The following is a 20,268-nucleotide window of genomic DNA, read 5'->3' as shown; positions in this document are numbered from 1 at the left end:
CTTTTTCATCTCGGCACAATCCTTATATAGAGAGTTTTAACTTGACAACAATAACAACCGTCACAACCCACCTGAATATCCGGTTTACTTCCTGTATAGGCTACATAGCTGAGCGCAGGCTGATATTCGGCTCATGTTAAATGTTAACGTTAGGCCGTGTCTCCGACAGACACATTAACAAGGTAGCCTATTTCGGTCTTTATGTCTATTGTCTTGTAGTAGTTAGTAGTAGTAGTTGTTGTTGTTGTTGTTGATAGTTGCCATAACAACGACCCCTGTCGGAAAGACGTGCACACGCTGGGTAGGAAGCGTTGTTGTCCCGGAGGCGATATTTGTTTTCGGATGATGGCGAAGGCTATGCGAAGGCATAACCCGCCCCTCTGTGCCTCTGATTGGCCTAGCGTCAAACTTCCATCCAAACACATTCGCTTGGCTATCCTGCATTACATCTCTGTTACAGTCTGTGGTCAGACCGTCAAACTCAGTGGGTTACGCTTGCTAGCCTGCATGAAAGACGCCAGTGTGTTTTTTAATATAGTCATATCTATGGTTTATAACGCTGCCACTAATCAGAGGCAGAGAGGGCCAGGGGTGGGTTATGCCTTCGCCGTCATCCAAGAAAAATATCGCTTCCGGTAAGCTAGCTAGCTAGCTAATGTTAGCTGCTGGTTGGTTGGCTAACTAGCGAATGTTAGCCGTTAGCTAACGTTAACACATTAACTAGACAAACACAGACATGCAGAGCTCCAAAAACAGAGCAATTCGTGATTTTGTTACTGTAGTTTCTGCAGAGTAACGTCCATGTTACGGATCTGACGATAGTGCAGTAACAGTCAGCAGCTATGATAGCGCAGCCAGGGGGGGGAGGAAGTCGGGGGCCATATATGGTCCATCCGGTCATTGGGCACAGGACATTACGTCATCACAGGATAACGCGATTGGCTGACTCAGATCTGTTCAAATCTGAGCCAGCCAATCACGTTGTCCTGCGTTGTTTGGGATGTGTATAAAAGGCGAGAGGAGAGGAGAGGAGAGCAGAGGGGGAGAGGAGAGAGGGAGAGGCGAGGAGAGCAGAGGGGAGAGAGGGGGAGAGCAGAGGGGGAGAGGAGAGGGGGAGGAGGAGAGAGAGGGGGAGAGGAGAAGCGGAGAGGAGAGGAGAGAGGGGGAACCAGAGGAGAGGGGGAGAGGTGAGGAGAGCAGAGGGGGAGAGGAGAGGGGGAACCAGAGGGGAGAGGGGGAGAGGAGAAGCGGAGAGAGGGGGAGAGGAGGGGAGAGAGGGGGAGAGGAGAGCAGAGGGGGAGAGGAGAGGGGACCAGGGGGAGAGGAGAGAGGGGGAGAGGAGGAGAGGAGGGGAGAGGGGGAACCAGGGGGAGAGGAGAGAGGGGGACAGGAGGAGAGGAGAGAGGGGGAGAGGAGAGGGGGAACCAGGGGGAGAGAGGGGGAGAGGAGGGGGGAGAGGAGAGGAGAGCAGAGGGGGGACCAGGGGGAGAGGAGAGAGAGGGAGAGGAGAGGAGGGGAGAGGGGGAGAGGAGAGGAGAGGGGGAACCAGGGGGAGAGGAAAAGTGATTGTAACATGTGTTTTTACATAATAAATGAAACAAAACAAAACGAACCAATCAATTTCCTATTGTAGTAGGCTATTCTTTTAATATTTTATTCTTTAAAAGAGTGTAATGAAATTTGCTGGCCCACTGGAATCCCCCCAAGGTCCCGTGTACCCGTCCTCGAACCGCACTTCCACTGCCTCTGATCGGTCCCGGTGTCATGCCGAGTTTTGCACACCCGCCGAGAATTGCACCCCCACCATATTTTGGGGCTGTTTTAACTTAAAAACAGGGATGCAAATCTCGGCAGGTACAAACCGCCGAGATGTGCACCCCCTCCATAAAGCCAGGAGAGATCCCCAGGTCTCGAGGTCATCTGTACCCGGATTTTAAGCACCAAAGTCGGCTTCCATGAGCCAGAAGAGAGCCCCAAGCATGGAAGTCACCTCCACGCGGATCTAATGCATCAAAGTCGGTCTCCGTGAGCCAGGACAGACCCCCTGGCTTGGAGATCACGTCTACCGACAATTATATCATTTTTAAACAGTTAAGTTTCCGTATAAATCATTACAATATGCTCCCGGAAGATGGGGATGTAATTCTCGGCGGGGGTGCAAAACTCGGCATGACACCGGTCACTCGATCTGCGTGGAGAAAACACCATTTCCCAGGGTGCTACGCGCCCATGTGTAGCGGATATCCGCCGTGCTGTCCCACAGGCCGAGAAGAAGAAACCTGCTGCTGCACGTGGGGACTGAGCAGGAACACTAACTTCGGATTTAATTTATCCTCTAAAAATATAAAACGCCTTTTATGATTTGATTTCTAGTCGTCGAAGCTCTGAGTCAAAAATGTTTCTGCAGTTTTACCTGAATGAGAGCGGAGACAGAGTCTACACTCTGAAGGTGTGTTTACCTCCTTTGTAATGGCCTTTAGCTAGCAAATTGTACTGTCCATGGCTAGCAAACATTAACGTCAACTATGTTAGCGTAACGTTACAGCGCATGGATATATACTAATTCATTAACAGGCAGGCAAACTAGTCACCTTTAGGTGACAGTCACCTTTTTGATCCCACTCATTGGCACTTGGGTGAATGATTTCTGAGGGGTTTTGTGTCTGTTGACACTGCTCTGGTAGGCTATCTGTCACCTTTTTCACTCCATGATTTTGGATAGCCTACGCACACACACCTATACATAAAACAGACATGCATAAGACAAACAAAGTCAACATCAACAGAGCAAAGAGTTATTGGATTAAATACACATAATTTGGATTCATCTTGAGCTACTGCTTCAAACAGCTGCTCTTAGACAACAGGCAGTGTAATTGTAATTTGTACACCATATAATGTGGTTAATCTTTTCAACTCATACATTTCATATACATGCATAGCAATAGACACATTTGTTTGGTAGGAATATTATTTGAAAGTTTCAGTACAAGTCATATTGTGGTGATGTGATGTTGGTCTATTGATACAGAAAAGTAATATATTTAAGGTGATGTTGATTTCAACCATATCACTCAACCCTGTATTTAAATTAGCTAGATTATCAGAATCAGAATCAGAATCAGAAAGACTTTAATGATCCCCGGGGGGAAATTGTGATGGGAAATTATGGTTTATATTCAACTTTTTTGACTGTATGCTATTACTGTGTGCTATGCAAAGTCACAATTTCCACACCGGGAAATTAAAAAACCTTGCAACAGAAAATGTTCCTCCTCTGATTGTTACATCCAGGCATCATTTGATATTGATCGTCCATTTTTTCATCAACAGAAGTTGGACCCAGCGGGCCAGCCCACCAGCTCGGCCCACCCGGCTCGCTTCTCCCCAGACGACAAGTTCTCCCGGCACCGGGTGACCGTGAAGAAACGCTTCGGGCTGCTGCTCACCCAGCAGCCTAGACCCATCCTGTAAACCAAGGAGCAGAGGAGGGAGGGATGGAGATACAGACAAGAGAAGATGGAGAGGTGCAGGCATAAGGGCCAACAGAGGGGTGGATTGGACTTGAGATCCCATGCAGCCGAGAGTGTAGCTCGATTTGATTTGATTTGCATCCACTTATCTCGACCTTTGACCTCAGTTTCAGTCTTAGACCCCTGGCCCAAACCTATGGGACTGCTCATACTTTGTATAACAGCTTTCGTTCACTTGGATTCTTATTCGCTCTCCAGGGATGGGAGATTCATTTGTTTTCATCTGATTGATTTGATAACATTTAAATTAGGCTATTGCTATGTTTTAGCGTCTATATGCTAAATATTCCAAATGTTATGATGGTGGTTTTTAGTTGGTCTGTAAGTACACATTCTAAACTTGACAAAAGTCTTGTAGATGTGATGCTACTTATACTGTGTTATGTAATACATTTTAATTTGGCTAGGTTGTGATCAATTCAACTTTTGTTTTATATGTGAAGAATAAAGTAATGTTGAAACGGAGCAGCTTTTATTTTATATATTTATTTATTTATATATATATATATATAATATATATATATGTATATGTATATGTACGGTATGTATGTATATATATATATATATATATATATATATGTATATGTATGTATATGTATGTGTGTTTGTTTTCTTTGCTCAGATTCCTGAGATTCCAGCAGCTCCACTATCATTCGACAGTCAGTACCAGTCTATGGTCAGTACGCATGCGCAAGACGCACGAGAAATGACGGCAAGCAAAACGGGACATGCTTAACGCGCGGCCGCTCGTTTTAGTTGTGTTGGACAAAGTGCCGAGAAGAATCGGGAGAGGAGCCAAATCTCTTCAGATGTAACTGGAAGCAGCCATATGATTAAAACATTTTCTTTTTACGATACGTGACACCAGGTATGTGCTTTTTATGACGTTATGCAGCGGAGGTTTGCACCGGGCATCTGTCGCTGTCAGTGGAGTTGTCACGTTTGATCAGCGGCATGGCTAGCTAGCCGCTAACGTTAGCTTGAGCTAGCTCTCACTGTACCGACTGTAAATGCAATGAACAGGCACATAGCCAACGAACGGCCACCTTACCCGATACAACTGCACCATTACAGAGATGATGGCTCACCACCTGTTGACAAGATATTCCAGATATTCCACACACAATTTTAACGAAATTGACAACTTTGGTAATAATGAGATAGGATCCGCTCCCGGTGATCCCAATCAACTGCGCGCCTCTGTCATTAATAGGTGGTTTGAATGTTGTTTACCAGACCGAGCAGCTGCAGACAGATGCCGCATTCCTTTGTGTCATGAGCATGTCATTTCTGTACAAACAACATTATGGCTAATGCCTTCGCTATAACGTTAACGCCTGTGCTGTTGAATTGATGGTGTGTTCGCTGACCGGTTCGAGCCAGAATTATTATGGCTAGCTTAATTGGCTTATAATGGCAGGTATGTGGGGGTTAGCATGCAAGCCCAAGCATCCCCTTAACCGGGCCAATCTTAGTTTGTTGATTGGGTTATTAGATAATATTTTTAGCGTGGACTAACGCAGGCATCGGGTTATATCATTGTCACTGGATCATATAACCGTTGCAGTTTAGCCATGGGCATATGGCAGAGTCTGACAGCTAGACAGGTAACTTAGCAACGCTGTCACCAAAATGTTCAGTAAATAACCATAAAGGTGTCTGCTTTTATTCATTAATTTGCGTCAGGTTGTAGTTCCATTCGTTTTATTCATACACGCCTACAATAAATAACGCCAAACGTATAACGTTTGGGAGAACAGACGCACCCCTCTTTACCAAAACGACCCCCCTCCCTCCCCCAAGTTGAACATGAAAGACGAGTATTATTGCAGTACTCCCATGCTTGCGAAACAAACCCGCCCCACCTCGCCTTCACCTTCCGCTGCTGCCTGTCCGTCTCTGTCGAGGCTGCGCGGCGCCTCCGCATGTTGAGCGAGCAGATAGCTACCGGTCCAGCCGGTTGGAACCGCTCTCCTATAATAATTAAATTATGAACCGTACTAAGGAAACAGCCCGAGTCCGTGCATCCACCCGCCCAGCGGGAGGGAGAAACTGCACTGTTGACTGCACCTCCAAGGCACAGGCCCATATCATATACTATATTATATATATACACACCTCCAAGGCACAGGCCCATATCATTTATATATACTATATATATATACTATATTATATATATATATATACCTCCAAGGCACAGGCCCATATCATTTATATATACTATATATATATATATATACTATATCCTATATTATATATGTGTCATGATGATGATTGAAGGAAGACGTAGTTCTTACTTTACGTTGGTTTATTCACTGCATGAGACAGGTATTCACGTGCTGTTCAGGTAACATACAGTCGCTCAACTGACGTCACTTGTGTGCGTCTACTAAAGTACTACAACTACGGTAGCCTGTGACAGTCAATAAGATCACATCACAACATCTCCCTCTTTTAAGAGATATGAAAACTGTAGCACAACATAAATTCAATTATATTTCTTTTTCAAAATACCGTCTCAGCTATTATTATTTCAAACATCAGAAGTGTTCCATGTAACCAATTAACCATTATGCTTTGCATTCTTATTATTATTCATAACAGTTATATATATTTATTCTTTTTCCATCCTTCTCTCCCCTTATGCAATTACTGTGTTTTTTTTTTCATTTTTTTTTTTTTTTAACCGGTAATGCAAAACTCAAATTAGAACCTAGGACATCGGGGTGGACTACCCTCTGTCCACAGCAACATGAGGATTATTCTGCCTCGTGGACAGTTGCTGTTCCTATCAAATAGCAATTAGAATGTCTTTATTTTCTTCTGTCCACGCCTCTCGACACCTGCTAGTCTATGTATCTGGGCGGCAGCTTGACCTCACGGCCCCGCGAGGTCAGACGCACTGATCCCTGGGGAGCTGGAGGCCGAAGAGGAGACCCCGGGTGGGGATCAGAAGGCGGCTGGCCCGGCGGCGACTCCGGCGGTCTGGACCCCCTGTTGGACACAGGAGTGCTGGCCTGCTGAGATGGCGCTGGGTCGGCCCTTCGCTGTTCCACCTGGACGACTGCCTCTGGAACAGCCTGCAGATGTCTCCTGTTGCGTCGGGTCACTGTGCCGTTGTCCATACGAACTATGTAGGACCTCGGCTCTGGAGACTTGCCAATGACTCTGGCCGGCGTCTCCCAGCCTTTATCTCCGTCGAGCTTCACTCTCACGTCCTGACCCGGTTGTAGCTCAGGGAGTGGACGAGCTGAATGTCGGCGGTTGTAGAAGAACTTGTAATCCTCTTTAGCTTTAGTGTCTCGCTGCTTCACACGATTGTAGTCGACCGGGCGAGACTGTAGCTTTTCTACCAGCACAGGGACGGTGGTGCGAATGTGTCGTCCCGTCATGAGCTGTGCTGGGCTTGCCCCGGTTGCTGCAATTGGCGTTGCGCGGTAACCCATTAAGGCTAGGCAGGGGTCTGGCTGTTTGAGGATGCGTTTGGCTGTTTGGACAGCTCTCTCCGCGGCCCCGTTAGCCTGTGGGTAGTGGGGGCTGGAGGTTATGTGTGTGAAACCATACCTCTGTTTAAAGTCCTGGAACTCGGCTGATGTGAACTGTGTAGCGTTGTCGCTAACCAGCTCGAGTGGAATCCCCCATCTCACAAACATTTGTTTGAGTCGGTTTATGACCTGCTGGCTGGTTGTAGTGGACAGGTAGGCAATTTCAATGTCTCTTGAAAAGTAATCCACTACAATGAGATACTTCTTGCTCTCCAGCTCACACAGATCAGCTGCAATTCTTTGCCATGGACCGCTAGGCAGGGGAGTTGTCACTAGCGGTTCACGCCTCTGTGTCGGTTTGTTCTCAGTGCAAAACTCACAGGACGTCACCACCTTGATGATTTCAGCTCCGACACCAGGCCACCAGACTGTTGTCTTTGCTCGCTCGTGACACTTTGTCAGCCCGAGGTGCCCTTCGTGTATCTGCTGTAGAACATCAGGTCTGAGTGATGTGGGAATCACTATGCGGTCTTGATACAGCACAAGTCCATCCAACTCAGAAAGGTGAGCTCTGGCTGAGTAAAATCCATTCAAGGAAGATTTGGACATGTTGTCCATAAGACAATGCACTGTCCCTTCGCAGTGGAAAGTTGCTGTAATCACACCCATTTTCAAATCCGGCACCAAAACAGACATTTGTAATTATAGACCGATAAGTATCCTACGCGCTATATCAAAAGTGGCAGAAAAGTGGATTGTCAAGTCCATAGTCAAACACCTAGACAAAGGCCACACCCCTCTGCATCCTATGCAGTTCGGATTCCGAGCCTTTCATTCAACCGAGTCAGCAAATTGCTTATTTACCGAAAAGTTGAGGTGTGCCCTGGACAAGGCCCCCTGTGCAATGGCAGTCTTTCTGGACTTCAAGAAGGCCTTCGATTCCATCAGCCATCAGGTGCTCTTGTCCAGACTAACACACTTCAACTTTTCCTCTGAGGCCATCAAATGGTTCTCATCATACCTATCACATAGAGAACAGTGCGTCAGCATAAATGGTATCAAGTCTGCTTACCACACTTGCTCTGTTGGTGTCCCCCAGGGGTCAATATTAGGTCCAATCCTGTTTTCTCTATTCATAAACAACTTACCTGATGTATGTAAAAATGTACATGCACAGATGTATGCAGATGACGCGGTTCTACTAACCCATGGTAAAAGCTATGCAGAGGTGTCAAAAACTCTAACTGATGCAATGAGTAGCGTCCAGGACTGGCTCACAGACTCATGTCTACTCCTGAACGCCAAAAAGACCGTCTGCATGGCTTTTTCCAAAAGATCTGTGGTTTTAGAGTCATCGAATGTGTTCCTGGGCGGGGAGGAACTTGAACTGGTGTCTGAGTTCAAATACCTCGGGGTAATGTTAGACTCTACCCTAACTTTCAAAAAACATGTAAAAAAGGTTGCTAACACAATTAAGTTCAACCTTCAAAACTTTAAACAAATCAGACCTTATCTGACAGTAGGGGCCACCAAATCTTATCTCCAATGTATGATACTATCACATATTGAGTACTGCTTCACAAACTGGTCTTGCACAGGAGTAACGATCCTCAAACCCATTGAACAGTTATATAAAAGTGCACTGAAGGTTTTTGACAGAAAACCCTACTCATATCACCACTGTAACATCCTCAGTAAGTATCATTTTCTAAGTTTTGTCAACTTTAAAGTTTTTAACACATTGAATGCCAGCCATGTTTTCATTCCTGTAGGTAAGTTGTGCCAGGGGTGTTTTTGACGATTCTGGCTCATTTTAGAAACAGACGAGGATTCTTTTCTGTTAAGAATTCATGAACACCAATCATCTAAAAATAACTAATAGAATGTGTGCTTTCTCTGTCTAAAAGAGTTAGTTTGCAGAGTTAGTAGTTATGTAGATATTAGCCGTTGAGTACAGCATGGTTTCAGCGTCTGGAAATTTATTCAGAGATAAATGGCTTTTTGTGAAACAGTCACTTTAACCATTCATTTTTGGCATCAGTAAGACCGTCAGACATTCTAAACAATAGTTTTGAACAGTAATTTCCTCCATAACAACAGGAAACACCCCTCTCATTCAAACTCCTCCCTCCGTGTGTCTTGTGTCCTCCTGGCTGTACAGCGGGCGTGTCAGAAGCGCTTTTGCTGCTGCCTGCCTGTGTGCCTGCCTGCCTGCTTGCCTGCGTGCAGACGCTCCTTGTGCGAGTCAAGATGGGCCGGGGAATGCGTGGGCGATGGGCAGATGTTGATTCTGGCCTTTCTGAGGTGTTTCAAAGTGTGTTTCACCTATGATCTATTTTGCAAATCGCTCTCCGCTCTCTGTGTGCTGCTGCCGGTGCGCGGCCGCTCTCAGGCAAGACAAGTCTTGAATGGATTACTGTGAAATCGCCACGGCATTTCCTTGAACGGCTTGGTCCCGCGGCAGTTTTTTCTTTGATTTCGGTCGTCTGGGGGAGCACTGTCAACACTTAGTGGGTCGGTAAAATAGATTATACACATTATCTTGCTCCAATAGTGATCTCGAAGATGTAAAAGTTGTTGATTGATGTACCACCGTCAAAAAAAATAAAATGTTTATGTAAGACGAGTTAGCTCGTCCTTGGCACTTAAGCGCTGGATTATGTAAGACGAGTTAGGTCGTCTCTGGCACTTAATGTGTTAAACAGGTTGGTATTGTCTATAAGACCTTACATGGACTTTGCCCGCCCCCCCTGAGGGAATTCATAAAACGGAAGCCTGACACAGGACTCAACACTCGGGCTTTCGCCAGAGGGGACTGTGTAGTACCACACCGGGCAACTGCCTTCGGCAAAAACACCCTCTCAGTCCAGGGCTGCCAAATCTGGAATTCGCTACCTCAAACTATAAGAAACTGTCTGTCATTCCCATCTTTCAAACACAACGTAAAAAAATGGATTTTAAATAGCCAAATCTGCGACCATGTGTAAATTGTACTGTAGTGCTCTTGTTTTGCTTGCTCTGTTATGCTTCTTGTTTTTGTTTTGTCTTGTCTTATTAACCTAGTTTAGTTCACTTTGGTTTACTTTAGTTTCTGATCCGTTTTGGTTTTGTTATTGCTCATGTTGTTTTTTGTATTGTTCTGATTAGTTCTGTCCTGGTGCTGCCTCTGTCGTTTTTCTGTCTCTCTGTGGGGACTACGGATGTAATTTAGCATTCTTGCTAACTCCGGCTTATTTACGTTGCCTTGTGTAATGTTCATGAATATGCACTGTCCCGTCCAAATAAACAAATAAAGTAAAGTAAAGTAAAGTGTGGCCACCCTTTTCTTATGGCAGCGATTACCTTCTGGAGGTTAGCGTCGCTCTGTGTGGCTCTGCGGATGTCCTCGAGCTTGTGTGGCGTGATTGGTCTGCCCGCCATCACAGCGTCCACATACGCTTTGACGTGCTCGTCTGTATCCGACACATCCTCCCCGCTCAGGGGGCGCCTTGAGAGCGTATCGGCCACCACCAGCTGCTTACCCGGAACATGCTCGGCGATGACGTTAAACCTCATAAGGCGCATGAGGAGCCTTTGACACCTCACGGGTGCTTTGTCGATGTCATAAGTGTTGATTAGCGGTACCAGGGGCTTGTGGTCCGTCTGAAGGCGGAAGCAGCCCATGCCCTGGACATAGCGTTGGAAGCGCTTGCAGGCCCACACCCCCGCTAAACACTCTATTTCGATTTGCGAATATCGCTTTTCAGTGTCTGTTAGAGTCCTCGAACAGAAGGCGACGGGCCGCAGCTCGCCGTCATGGACCTGTAGGAGGGCAGCACCCAGGCCGTAGGAGCTTGCGTCGGCACTGACCACTGTCTCTCGGTCCACATCGTAGTAGCTGAGTGCGGGCGCTGTCACCAACATCGCTTTCACTTTGAGGAACGCCTGCTCCTGGGGATCCCCCCAGATCCAGCTACTCTCCTCTTTGAGTAGGTCGGTGAGTGGGTGCAGCATGGTGGACATGTCGGGTATGAACTTGCCCAGGTAGTTGATGAGTCCCAGCTCCTGGCGCAGTTCCTCAACGTTAGTGGGGCTCGGCATGCGAGAGACAGCCTCCACTTTGCTCTTATCAGGTCGGACGCCCTGATGGTCTGTATGACCGTGTCCAGGCGGCGGTCGTGCTCCGCTTTGGATGCTCCATAAACTAGAATGTCGTCCATCACGACGACAGTCCCTTCTAAGTCTTTGAGCAGTGTACTCATCAGTCTTTGAAAGATCTCAGGAGCTGATGTAATACCGAATGGTAACCGTCTAAAACAGAACCTGCCCATCGGGGTTATGAATGTGGTCAGTTTTTGACAGCTGGGGTCTAATGGGACCTGCCAAAAACCGCTTGAAGCGTCTAAGGTTGAAAAGACTTTAGCCCCGGCCAATTTGGGAGTTATGTCATCTAAATTGGGCAGAATGTATTTCTCCCGTTTTACTGCTTTGTTTAGCCGTTTCAGATCGACACAAATTCTGACCTGCTCTTTGTTTTCCGTTTTGCGGCTGGCACCATCGGTGCGCACCAGTCTGTGGGTTCTGTGACTTCTTCTATAATCCCCAGACTCAGCATGCGCTTCAGCTCTGCCTCCACCTTGGGGAGGAGGGGAAAGGGCACTCGCCTTGGAGATGTCACGCTGTAGGGCTCCGCGTCGTCTCTTACGACCAGCCCCATGCGCTTTGCTACACTCCTGCCCAGCAAGTTGCTAGCAAATGGCCCTTTTATGACTGTAATCCAGTATTTATATTTCTGTCCCTTGTATGGGCTAGCAGCTAGAAATCTGCCCACACATGTCACTTTACCTCCTGGGCTGGACACGTCTGGCCTGGCATTAGTCAGCCTCGGTGGGTGCAGCAAGCCACTGAATGTCTCTTGTGACATCACTGTGATGTCCGCTCCAGTGTCAATTTTAAATTCAACTGGGCTGCCATTCACTTGAAGCTCTACATCCCAATCAGTGTCCTTGTCAGGCTGCTCTATTATGCTTCCAAGGAAAAAGGAATCATCTTCACCACTGGCATTTGCCCCTGCTCTCACTGATTTTATCATTTTTGTTTTGCACACTACTTCAAAGTGGCCCACTTTATTACATTTTCTGCATCGTTTATTTTGGGCAGGGCAATCCTCTCTTGTGCCATGGCTACGGTTGCAGCGTGGGCAAGCACTCTGTTGCTTAAACTCACTGTGTTTATGTCCTCCCATGGACTGGCGCTGTCTGTCGTTGCTTCTCCTTGGATTAGCATTAGCATTAGCATACTGTCTGCGCTTCACTTCGTTCACCTCACAGTCCGTGCGCATGTCCGCGTTCTGCTGTTTGATCTGCTCACTTTGGCGTGCAAGCTGGATCGCTCTCTCCAGCGTCAAGTCGGACTCAAGCTGTAGCTTTTGTGAAACGTCACCGTCAGTTATTCCTATGACGATCCAATCTCTTATTTGCTTATCTTTTGTGATGCCGAACTCGCAGTGCTGTGCTAGCTCGTACAGGCTGCGGACAAAAGCTTCGACCCTCTCACCGGCCCTTTGAACCCGCTTGTGAAAACACGCCCGGTCGTGTATTACGTTCCTCTTGGGGATGAAGTGGTCGTCGAACCTGTTGACCACCAACTCGTAGTCAAACTCAGGACGGGCATCCTCTTCTCCCTCGTCATACACGAATGAACTGTAGATGGCTTCCGAGTCTCTTCCCATCGCGTATAGGAGAGAGTTGACCTGTACCTCGCCGCTCTCTCGGTCGAGTTTGGACGCTACTCGGAAGCGAGCAAACCTTTGCCTCCACACCGGCCACCCCGCTGGTCGTGTGAAATCGAACGGTTCTGGCGGACCAAACTTTGCCATTCGGCTCTCGTTCACTGTCGGCGTAGACTCGCGTTTATTTCTGACACCATGTCATGATGATGATTGAAGGAAGACGCAGTTCTTACTTTACGTTGGTTTATTCACTGCATGAGACAGGTATTCACGTGCTGTTCAGGTAACATACAGTCGCTCAACTGACGTCACTTGTGTGCGTCTACTAAAGTACTACAACTACGGTAGCCTGTGGCAGTCAATAAGATCACATCACAACAATATGTAATGGCGTTGTGTAGGTGGTACTTGCAGCAACCCATGTTAAGGGCTTGTCCAGGGGTGGATTCGAACTGCCGACCCTCGGCTTGGGAGTCTGACATGTTAACCGCAACGCCAAGAGAGCTAGCTCCCTTGGCGGAGCTGGTTAACATGCCTTTATACCTGGGGAGTGAGTTTAACCAATCCACTCGGGACTCACGAGGAATCCGCGCTGATTCAACTCGGTTACATATACACCTCCAAGGCACAGGCCCATATCATTTATATATACTATATATATATATACTATAGCCTATATTATATATATATACACCTCCAAGGCACAGGCCCATATGATTTTAGGTTAATTCATTCTGACTTTGACTTGGTTAATTCATGCTTGCAGTTGGGAGAAAAAGCTGCAGAATTTTACATCAGTAACATTAAGATCACAACAACATTTTGTACACATGAAACACGGCAAGAAAAAATAAATACATACATACAAGATTACTAGGACTAAATGGAGCTCAGCAGGGGCGGAGCGACCCTATCAGCCCAGAGGGGGCGAAGCTCTTAGGGGGGCCCCATTAAAATATATATATATACTGTATATATAAGGCCAGGCCAGGCCACGAAGAAAAATGTGCCTTTTTTGCATGTTTGAATCGGTTTTAGCCATATTTAGTGGGATATCTCATTTTAAACACACCAATGTTATTGTCTATTGATTGAATTCCTCTCACACTCACACCACTGACTTTATTAAATAAAGTCATTTTAAGTCACAACTGTAAAATATCTGATAGCCCCTATATCCAAAAACACATTTTGTCACTTATTGAGCCAAGTAATATTATGTCCAAGAAAGCCTACAGTGAAGCCACTTTACAGACAAGCTTGTTCTGAAGAAGAAAAATAAAAACACAGGTTGCCAGGCGGGCCCGGTGGCCTGGCCTGCAAAAAAAAAAAAAAAAAAAAAAATTATGGGGCCCCCCTGACGAGTGGGCCCCGGGGCGGGCGCACACTCTGCCCTGGGGTACCCTCCGTTACTGGAGCTCAGACTGCGTGTTACAACATGACAAAATAGCCTATAGTATAGGAAGCTGACAAAAAACAGATAGGTCAAATCCATATGGTTACTTCCTACACGGTTGTGTAAAAAAAAAGAGGCAAGAATACACAAACAAAACTTGGGTATGCTAACCCTAACCCTATGCTATGCAGAGTTACATGTTTCAGTTTGTTTTGGTTACTGTTTTACACTTTTTCCAATAATAGCATAGAGAGAGAGAGGGAGAGCCCTCAGTTTTCTGCAAGGATGCACTTATGACTTATGACTCACTTATGACGCTGGTTTACCCAGTTTTGATCAACATATGTGACTTCACAGTGAAAGGAAAAGGAGGAATTCATATTGAAAGGAAAGAGGGTGTCTGGGTGGAGGACTGAAAGGAAAGTGGGTGTCTGGGTGGAGGACTGAAAGGAAAGTGGGTGTCTGGGTGGAGGACTGAAAGGAAAGTGGGTGTCTGGGTGGAGGACTGAAAGGAAAGTGGGTGTCTGGGTGGAGGACTGAAAGGAAAGTGGGTGTCTGGGTGGAGGACTGAAAGGAAAGTGGGTGTCTCGGTGGAGGACTGAAAGGAAAGTGGGTGTCTGGGTGGAGGACTGAAAGGAAAGTGGGTGTCTGGGTGGAGGACTGAAAGGAAAGTGGGTGTCTGGGTGGAGGACTGAAAGGAAAGAGGGTGTCTGGGTGGAGGACTGAAAGGAAAGTGGGTGTCTGGGTGGAGGACTGAAAGGAAAGAGGGTGTCTGGGTGGAGGACTGAAAGGAAAGAGGGTGTCTGGGTGGAGGACTGAAAGGAAAGTGGGTGTCTGGGTGGAGGACTGAAAGGAAAGAGGGTGTCTGGGTGGAGGACTGAAAGGAAAGTGGGTGTCTGGGTGGAGGACTGAAAGGAAAGTGGGTGTCTGGGTGGAGGACTGAAAGGAAAGTGGGTGTCTGGGTGGAGGACTGAAAGGAAAGTGGGTGTCTGGGTGGAGGACTGAAAGGAAAGTGGGTGTCTGGGTGGAGGACTGAAAGGAAAGTGGGTGTCTGGGGGTGGTGAAAACAATGAACAAAGGATGATTGAGAATGAAATAATCAGAGTAGGATGTTTCTCACATGCACATGCACACCTACATCTGTCAAGAAATTGCTACAATGCTACATGGTAGTTATGACTATGTACAGTATGGTGACATTTGAACTTGCATTTACTTTATTCTTCTTCTCTCTCCCTCCCTTCTGTCCTCATCCCCATGCCTTGTTTGGGGGCCGTCACGCTAGACAGACATTTTTGGTCTCCAGGGTGCATATCAGAGAGAAAAGTCGGGTTTGACACACCTAAGCCATAGTCGTATCAAGACACAGGAAGAGACACTCGAGCACCGAAAGGCGATCTCGACGTTATCTTGTCAATTCACATGAAAGTAGTGAAAGATTTCGCTTGAACTTACAAGGAGAGTTAGCCATTCCACTGACACATAAGTGTATTCTCATAGCACATCTGATTTCATTGACAGCAAACGCAAAAGGACACTGAGGCTCAGGTGTTGCAGGTAAAAAGCACAGACATATTTGGCAGCATCAGAAAGATCTCTGACACAAGCAGAGGGAGGCAGACGGGGGCTCAGCGCACAGTTTTGTTCACATGCCTGACGGCGGACAACCAGCTCGCTCCAATGGAGAAGTGCAGCTGTGAGGGAGAAGATTCTAGAGGCCGCCATCACCTCAGGGTCACCTGGAAGAAAGCCTAGCTTAGTCTAGCTCAGCTTAGCACCGCCCCCTAGCGTGACCGCCCCACCCCCACACCCCTCTTCTCCTGCATCCCAACACAACCCCACAGACCTCTCTGCCCCTTTGGCGAGCGGCTATGGCGTCGGTGCGCTTCACGGTGACGCCCACCAAGGCGGAGGACCTCCCGGGGCTGTCGGACACCTCGCCCGACATCAGCTCGCGCTCCAGCGGCCGCGTGCGCTTCGGCTCCCGCGAGAGCGTCAGCGAGGGCTCGGCGGGCGTGACCACGGGGGGAGGAGGAGGGGCCGAGACGCCGGACAACACGGAGCAAGGTGAGTAACCGGGGGTTGTTGTTATCGTCTGGTTCGTTTGACACACGCAAACACACACACACATGCACACGCACACGCGCACACACACACACACACACACACACACACACACACACACACACACACACACACACACACACACACACACAGTAGGTTGTTATTCTTTGGTGTAAACACAGGTAAAGTTAGTCTACGTGGGATTTTTTTCCTGATTTCCCCCCATTTTCTTCCCAATTGTGCTTGGCCAATTTACAACATACGGTATGTGAAAGCAATAGAACACACATGGGCAAAATGCGGCCCCAGGCCCGGACCTGACCCCTGGACCATCTCAATCCGGCCCCCAAGGTCCTCAAAGAAAAACAAAACAACCCCCAAAAACTCAATAAAAAAGGCAGAATTATGTTAATAAATCTCATCTGCTACAGCCTTTGGATTTGTATCACTATTATAGATTTGAGGGAGATTAACGAGAAATTACCAATCACAACGGGAGAGAGGGTTAAAAATAGGGAAACTGCTGCGAAAATCAGGAGTGTTGGCAGGTATGAGAATATATAATAATGAGAATTATAGTAAAAATATAGTATTCCCCTTTCTGCTGGGGACCGCCTGGAACCCCCTCAATGACCCCTGGGGGTCCTCGGACCCCACTTTGAGAACCATTGTCCAGAGAAAGCTGGACTCAACCAGTCAGTATTAGATCTTCTCCCCTATCCTCTCTTTGGCTTCCTCTGGTATAGACCGGCCGTTTGGCGAACACGAGCGAGCTGTGTGATGCTTAGGTACTTTAACACACACACACACACACACACACATGCACTGTAATGAAATCAGTCACTCAGTCATGCGTGCTCTCACAGTGCGCTGGCTGGCTCTGTGTGTTCTGGTCAGTCGAGCATACTCTTCCTTTATGTTTGACCATCTGATTGACCCAGGCAGGACGGCTCCAGGAGCCCATGCTAATGCCTAGACAAGGGCTGACATCACGTTAACGCAAGAAACACCCAGCACTAAACTTGCTGGCAAAGATAGATAGGCTCAGAGACAGTAGGCATCCCCCAAATCCCTTTTCACAAGAGCTAAAAGGAGAGATCTTATTTTTAGGTTGTTGCCGCGCCCACGCATGTTTGGAATGATAGACTGTCTCTTAGGCTTTTGTGAGTCCCGAGGTCGTTAAAATGTGCCGAGCACCCGGAGCAGTGGCTCCTAAACTGGAGCAGTGGCTCCTAAACCCGCGATGCCCCTGCAGGGGGTCCTTGAGGTGCCCTCACGGTGTCCCCAGCAACAGGAGGTGTAGCATTGTTTCGCTCGCTGACTGACTGGACAACGGCCACAACGAGAGAGCCGCAGCGCGTGGCTATTTTGATCACAGTGTGTAGGTTCCACTCCCACCTACAGCGCAGAGCAGACGCTGATTCACTTCCTTGTTTCATCACAAGCTGCTCAGATGGAGAAGCTGCTCTGATGCACTCCGTGTGAAGACATGTGCGTGTGTGGGCCAATGCCTAATGCACTATTCTCAAGCTTTTTCATATCGAGGAGCCCTAATTCAGTCCACATTAGAGCCTAATTCAGTCCACATTAGAGCCTAATTCAGTCCACATTAGAGCCTAATTCAGTCCACATTAGAGCCTAATTCAGTCCACATTAGAGCCTAATTCAGTCCACATTAGAGCCGACGACCCCCATTTGATGAGATTTTGTATCTCTCACACAAATGTGAGAATATTTCTCTTGTCAGATATGATATTGTCTAAAAGTCCCATGACTATCTGTATTGTAGGCAGAGAGATAACAGTGAAGCGATGATCAAAATAATCCTTCTACATTTTCTAATTGGGTTGACTCAACTCTTTGTAAATGAATAATGCTTAGAAGTTTCATAGCATCAATCCATCCATTTTCCGGGGGCCCATCAAGGACCCCTGATGGTCCCCAGACCCCATGTTGAGAACCACTGTTCTAATGTGTCTGTTTGGACATGATCCCCAGGAGTTAAAGTAACTGATTACTCACGTTACTGTAATTGTTACTGTAATTATTACTCATGTTACTGTCATTGAGTCGCTTTTTTCTATATCTTAACTTTTTTTACTTGTTTTTTAAAGTTACTATTACTTTGACTTAAGTACATTTTTACTGAACTATCCTGTATTTAGCTACATTTTAAGTTACATCCATTGCAGAGGACAGATTTTCTGGCTCTGGAAACTGGACTAACATGGGTTGGTGGAGTGATTCACAGTGAAAAGAGTCACTTTACTTATTTTTTTACTTTTACTTTGCGCATTTTATAGTTTAATAGTTTAATTGAGTTTGAAGTACTCTGCCATCTCTTCCTTTTAGAATCACATGGGAAAGATCACAGCACGTTAGAAATGTTAGTTCTTTCCTAAAAAAAGTGTCTCTGTAACTTGTACTCTGAGTCGTACATTTTGAATGAGCCACTTTGACCAGCAAAATATCAGTAAATACTTTGAGAGCAAGAGGCCCATATAAAAACCAGTATAAAACCATATAAAGACCATATAAAAACCATATAAAAACCAGTGCCAGTGAGAAAATGGAAAAACAAAACAAACTGTTTCTCATCTTGACTGCAATGACTTTTGCGATCCACGTGTGGAAGGTGGTAATCCAGCTAGGGGGACTGACAGACTGACAGACTGACTGACTGACAGACTGACTGACTGACAGACTGACTGACTGGCCGACTGACCGACTGACAGACTGACAGACTAACTGACAGACTGACAGACTGACAGACTAACTGACAGACTAACTGACAGACTGACAGACTGACTGAGAAATCTAGCTAATCTGATTGGGTTTTGATCAGCCGCCCTTATTTACAGAGAGGAAGAGGGGGAGAGATAGAGAGACATGCACACACACACACACACACACACACACACACACACACACACACACACACACACACACACACACACACACACACACACACACACACACACACACACACACACACAACAACTGCAGCTGTCGAGCTCTCTCTCTCTATCTCTCTCTCTCTCTCTCTCTCTCTCTCTCTCTCTCTCTCTCTCTCTCTCACACACAGCAGTTGTGTGTCTCCGTGCGTTGAGTGAATGAGTGGTGAATGAGTGAAGGAGTGGAGCGTTATTTTCAGAAAGGTCAGAGGCGTTTGAAGGCTGTTATTTTGGATGCTGCTTTCACCAGTGAAGTCAGCCAGTCACACACACACACACACACACACACACACACACACACACACACACACACACACACACACACACACACACACACACACACACACACAGATAATACACACTCAGATAATACACAAACACACGTAGAAAAATATCACATTCATGTATGTTAGTCTCTGGTGGACGACTCTCCTGGCAAGCACACACACACACACACAACCAAACGCACACACACACACACAACCAAACGCACACACACACACACACAACCAAACGCACAGCTGCAGTGTCGTGTGTGAAGTGGACTGTGAGTTGTGTAGGGTTAGGGTTAAACAGCTGAGGCGTTGGCAGTGGAAAAGAGGTTTGTGTTTCTGACTGATTCTTTTTGGAGGTGAAATAAACTCATTCAATTGAGCCTCAAAGCACAAATTGGCACATTTCAGTTCAGTTCATTTGTTTCAGAATTGGAACCATTGCAAAAATGTTTGGTCATGTTTGTCTTTCTGCCACAGGTTGAGGCGATGTCTCGTCATAGCTGGGGGCGTGGTCATAGACTCTGGGTTAGCTGGCTCAGCCTGGCTGGGGGTGTGGTCATAGACTCTGGGTTAGCTGGCTCAGCCTGGCTGGGGGCGTGGTCATAGACTCTGGGTTAGCTGGCTCAGCCTGGCTGGGGGTGTGGTCATAGACTCTGGGTTAGCTGGCTCAGCCTGGCTGGGGGCGTGGTCATAGACTCTGGGTTAGCTGGCTCAGCCTGGCTGGGGGTGTGGTCATAGACTCTGGGTTAGCTGGCTCAGCCTGGCTGGGGGCGTGGTCATATACTCTGGGTTAGCTGGCTCAGCCTGGCTGGGGGCGTGGTCATAGACTCTGGGTTAGCTGGCTCAGCCTG

At 47.0% G+C, this 20,268-nt stretch overlaps 2 protein-coding genes across 2 annotated transcripts in view; both read left to right on the top strand.

The window, feature by feature from the left end:
• The first annotated feature begins 2,263 nt into the window (after positions 1–2,263).
• nop10 (NOP10 ribonucleoprotein homolog (yeast)) lies at positions 2,264–3,987 on the top strand. Its single transcript, XM_083639906.1, has 2 exons — positions 2,264–2,449; positions 3,334–3,987. Exons 1-2 carry the CDS (start codon positions 2,396–2,398, stop codon positions 3,472–3,474), a joined length of 195 nt encoding a protein of 64 aa, XP_083496032.1. The 5' UTR covers positions 2,264–2,395; the 3' UTR covers positions 3,475–3,987.
• An 11,658-nt stretch (positions 3,988–15,645) lies between these two features.
• The window catches only part of slc12a6 (solute carrier family 12 member 6), a 78,233-nt gene continuing 73,610 nt past the window's right edge, over positions 15,646–20,268 (top strand). Inside the window, exon 1 of the mRNA XM_083640850.1 lies at positions 15,646–16,191. Coding sequence (XP_083496976.1) covers positions 15,996–16,191 — 196 coding nt within the window. The 5' untranslated portion in view covers positions 15,646–15,995. The remainder of the gene's footprint in view (positions 16,192–20,268) is intronic.

Source organism: Poromitra crassiceps (genome assembly GCF_964638095.1).
Source record: "Poromitra crassiceps genome assembly, chromosome: 7".
NCBI lineage: Eukaryota > Metazoa > Chordata > Actinopteri > Beryciformes > Melamphaidae > Poromitra > Poromitra crassiceps.
This window is presented reverse-complemented; position numbering and strand designations above follow the sequence as displayed.

Bases quoted from the DNA above. Each gene is read 5' to 3' on its own strand.
- nop10 (XM_083639906.1), top strand. From the start codon at position 2,396: ATGTTTCTGCAGTTTTACCTGAATGAGAGCGGAGACAGAGTCTACACT. The intron at 2,450-3,333 runs GTGTGTTTACCT...TTTCATCAACAG, and splicing joins ACAGAGTCTACACTCTGAAG to AAGTTGGACCCAGCGGGCCA.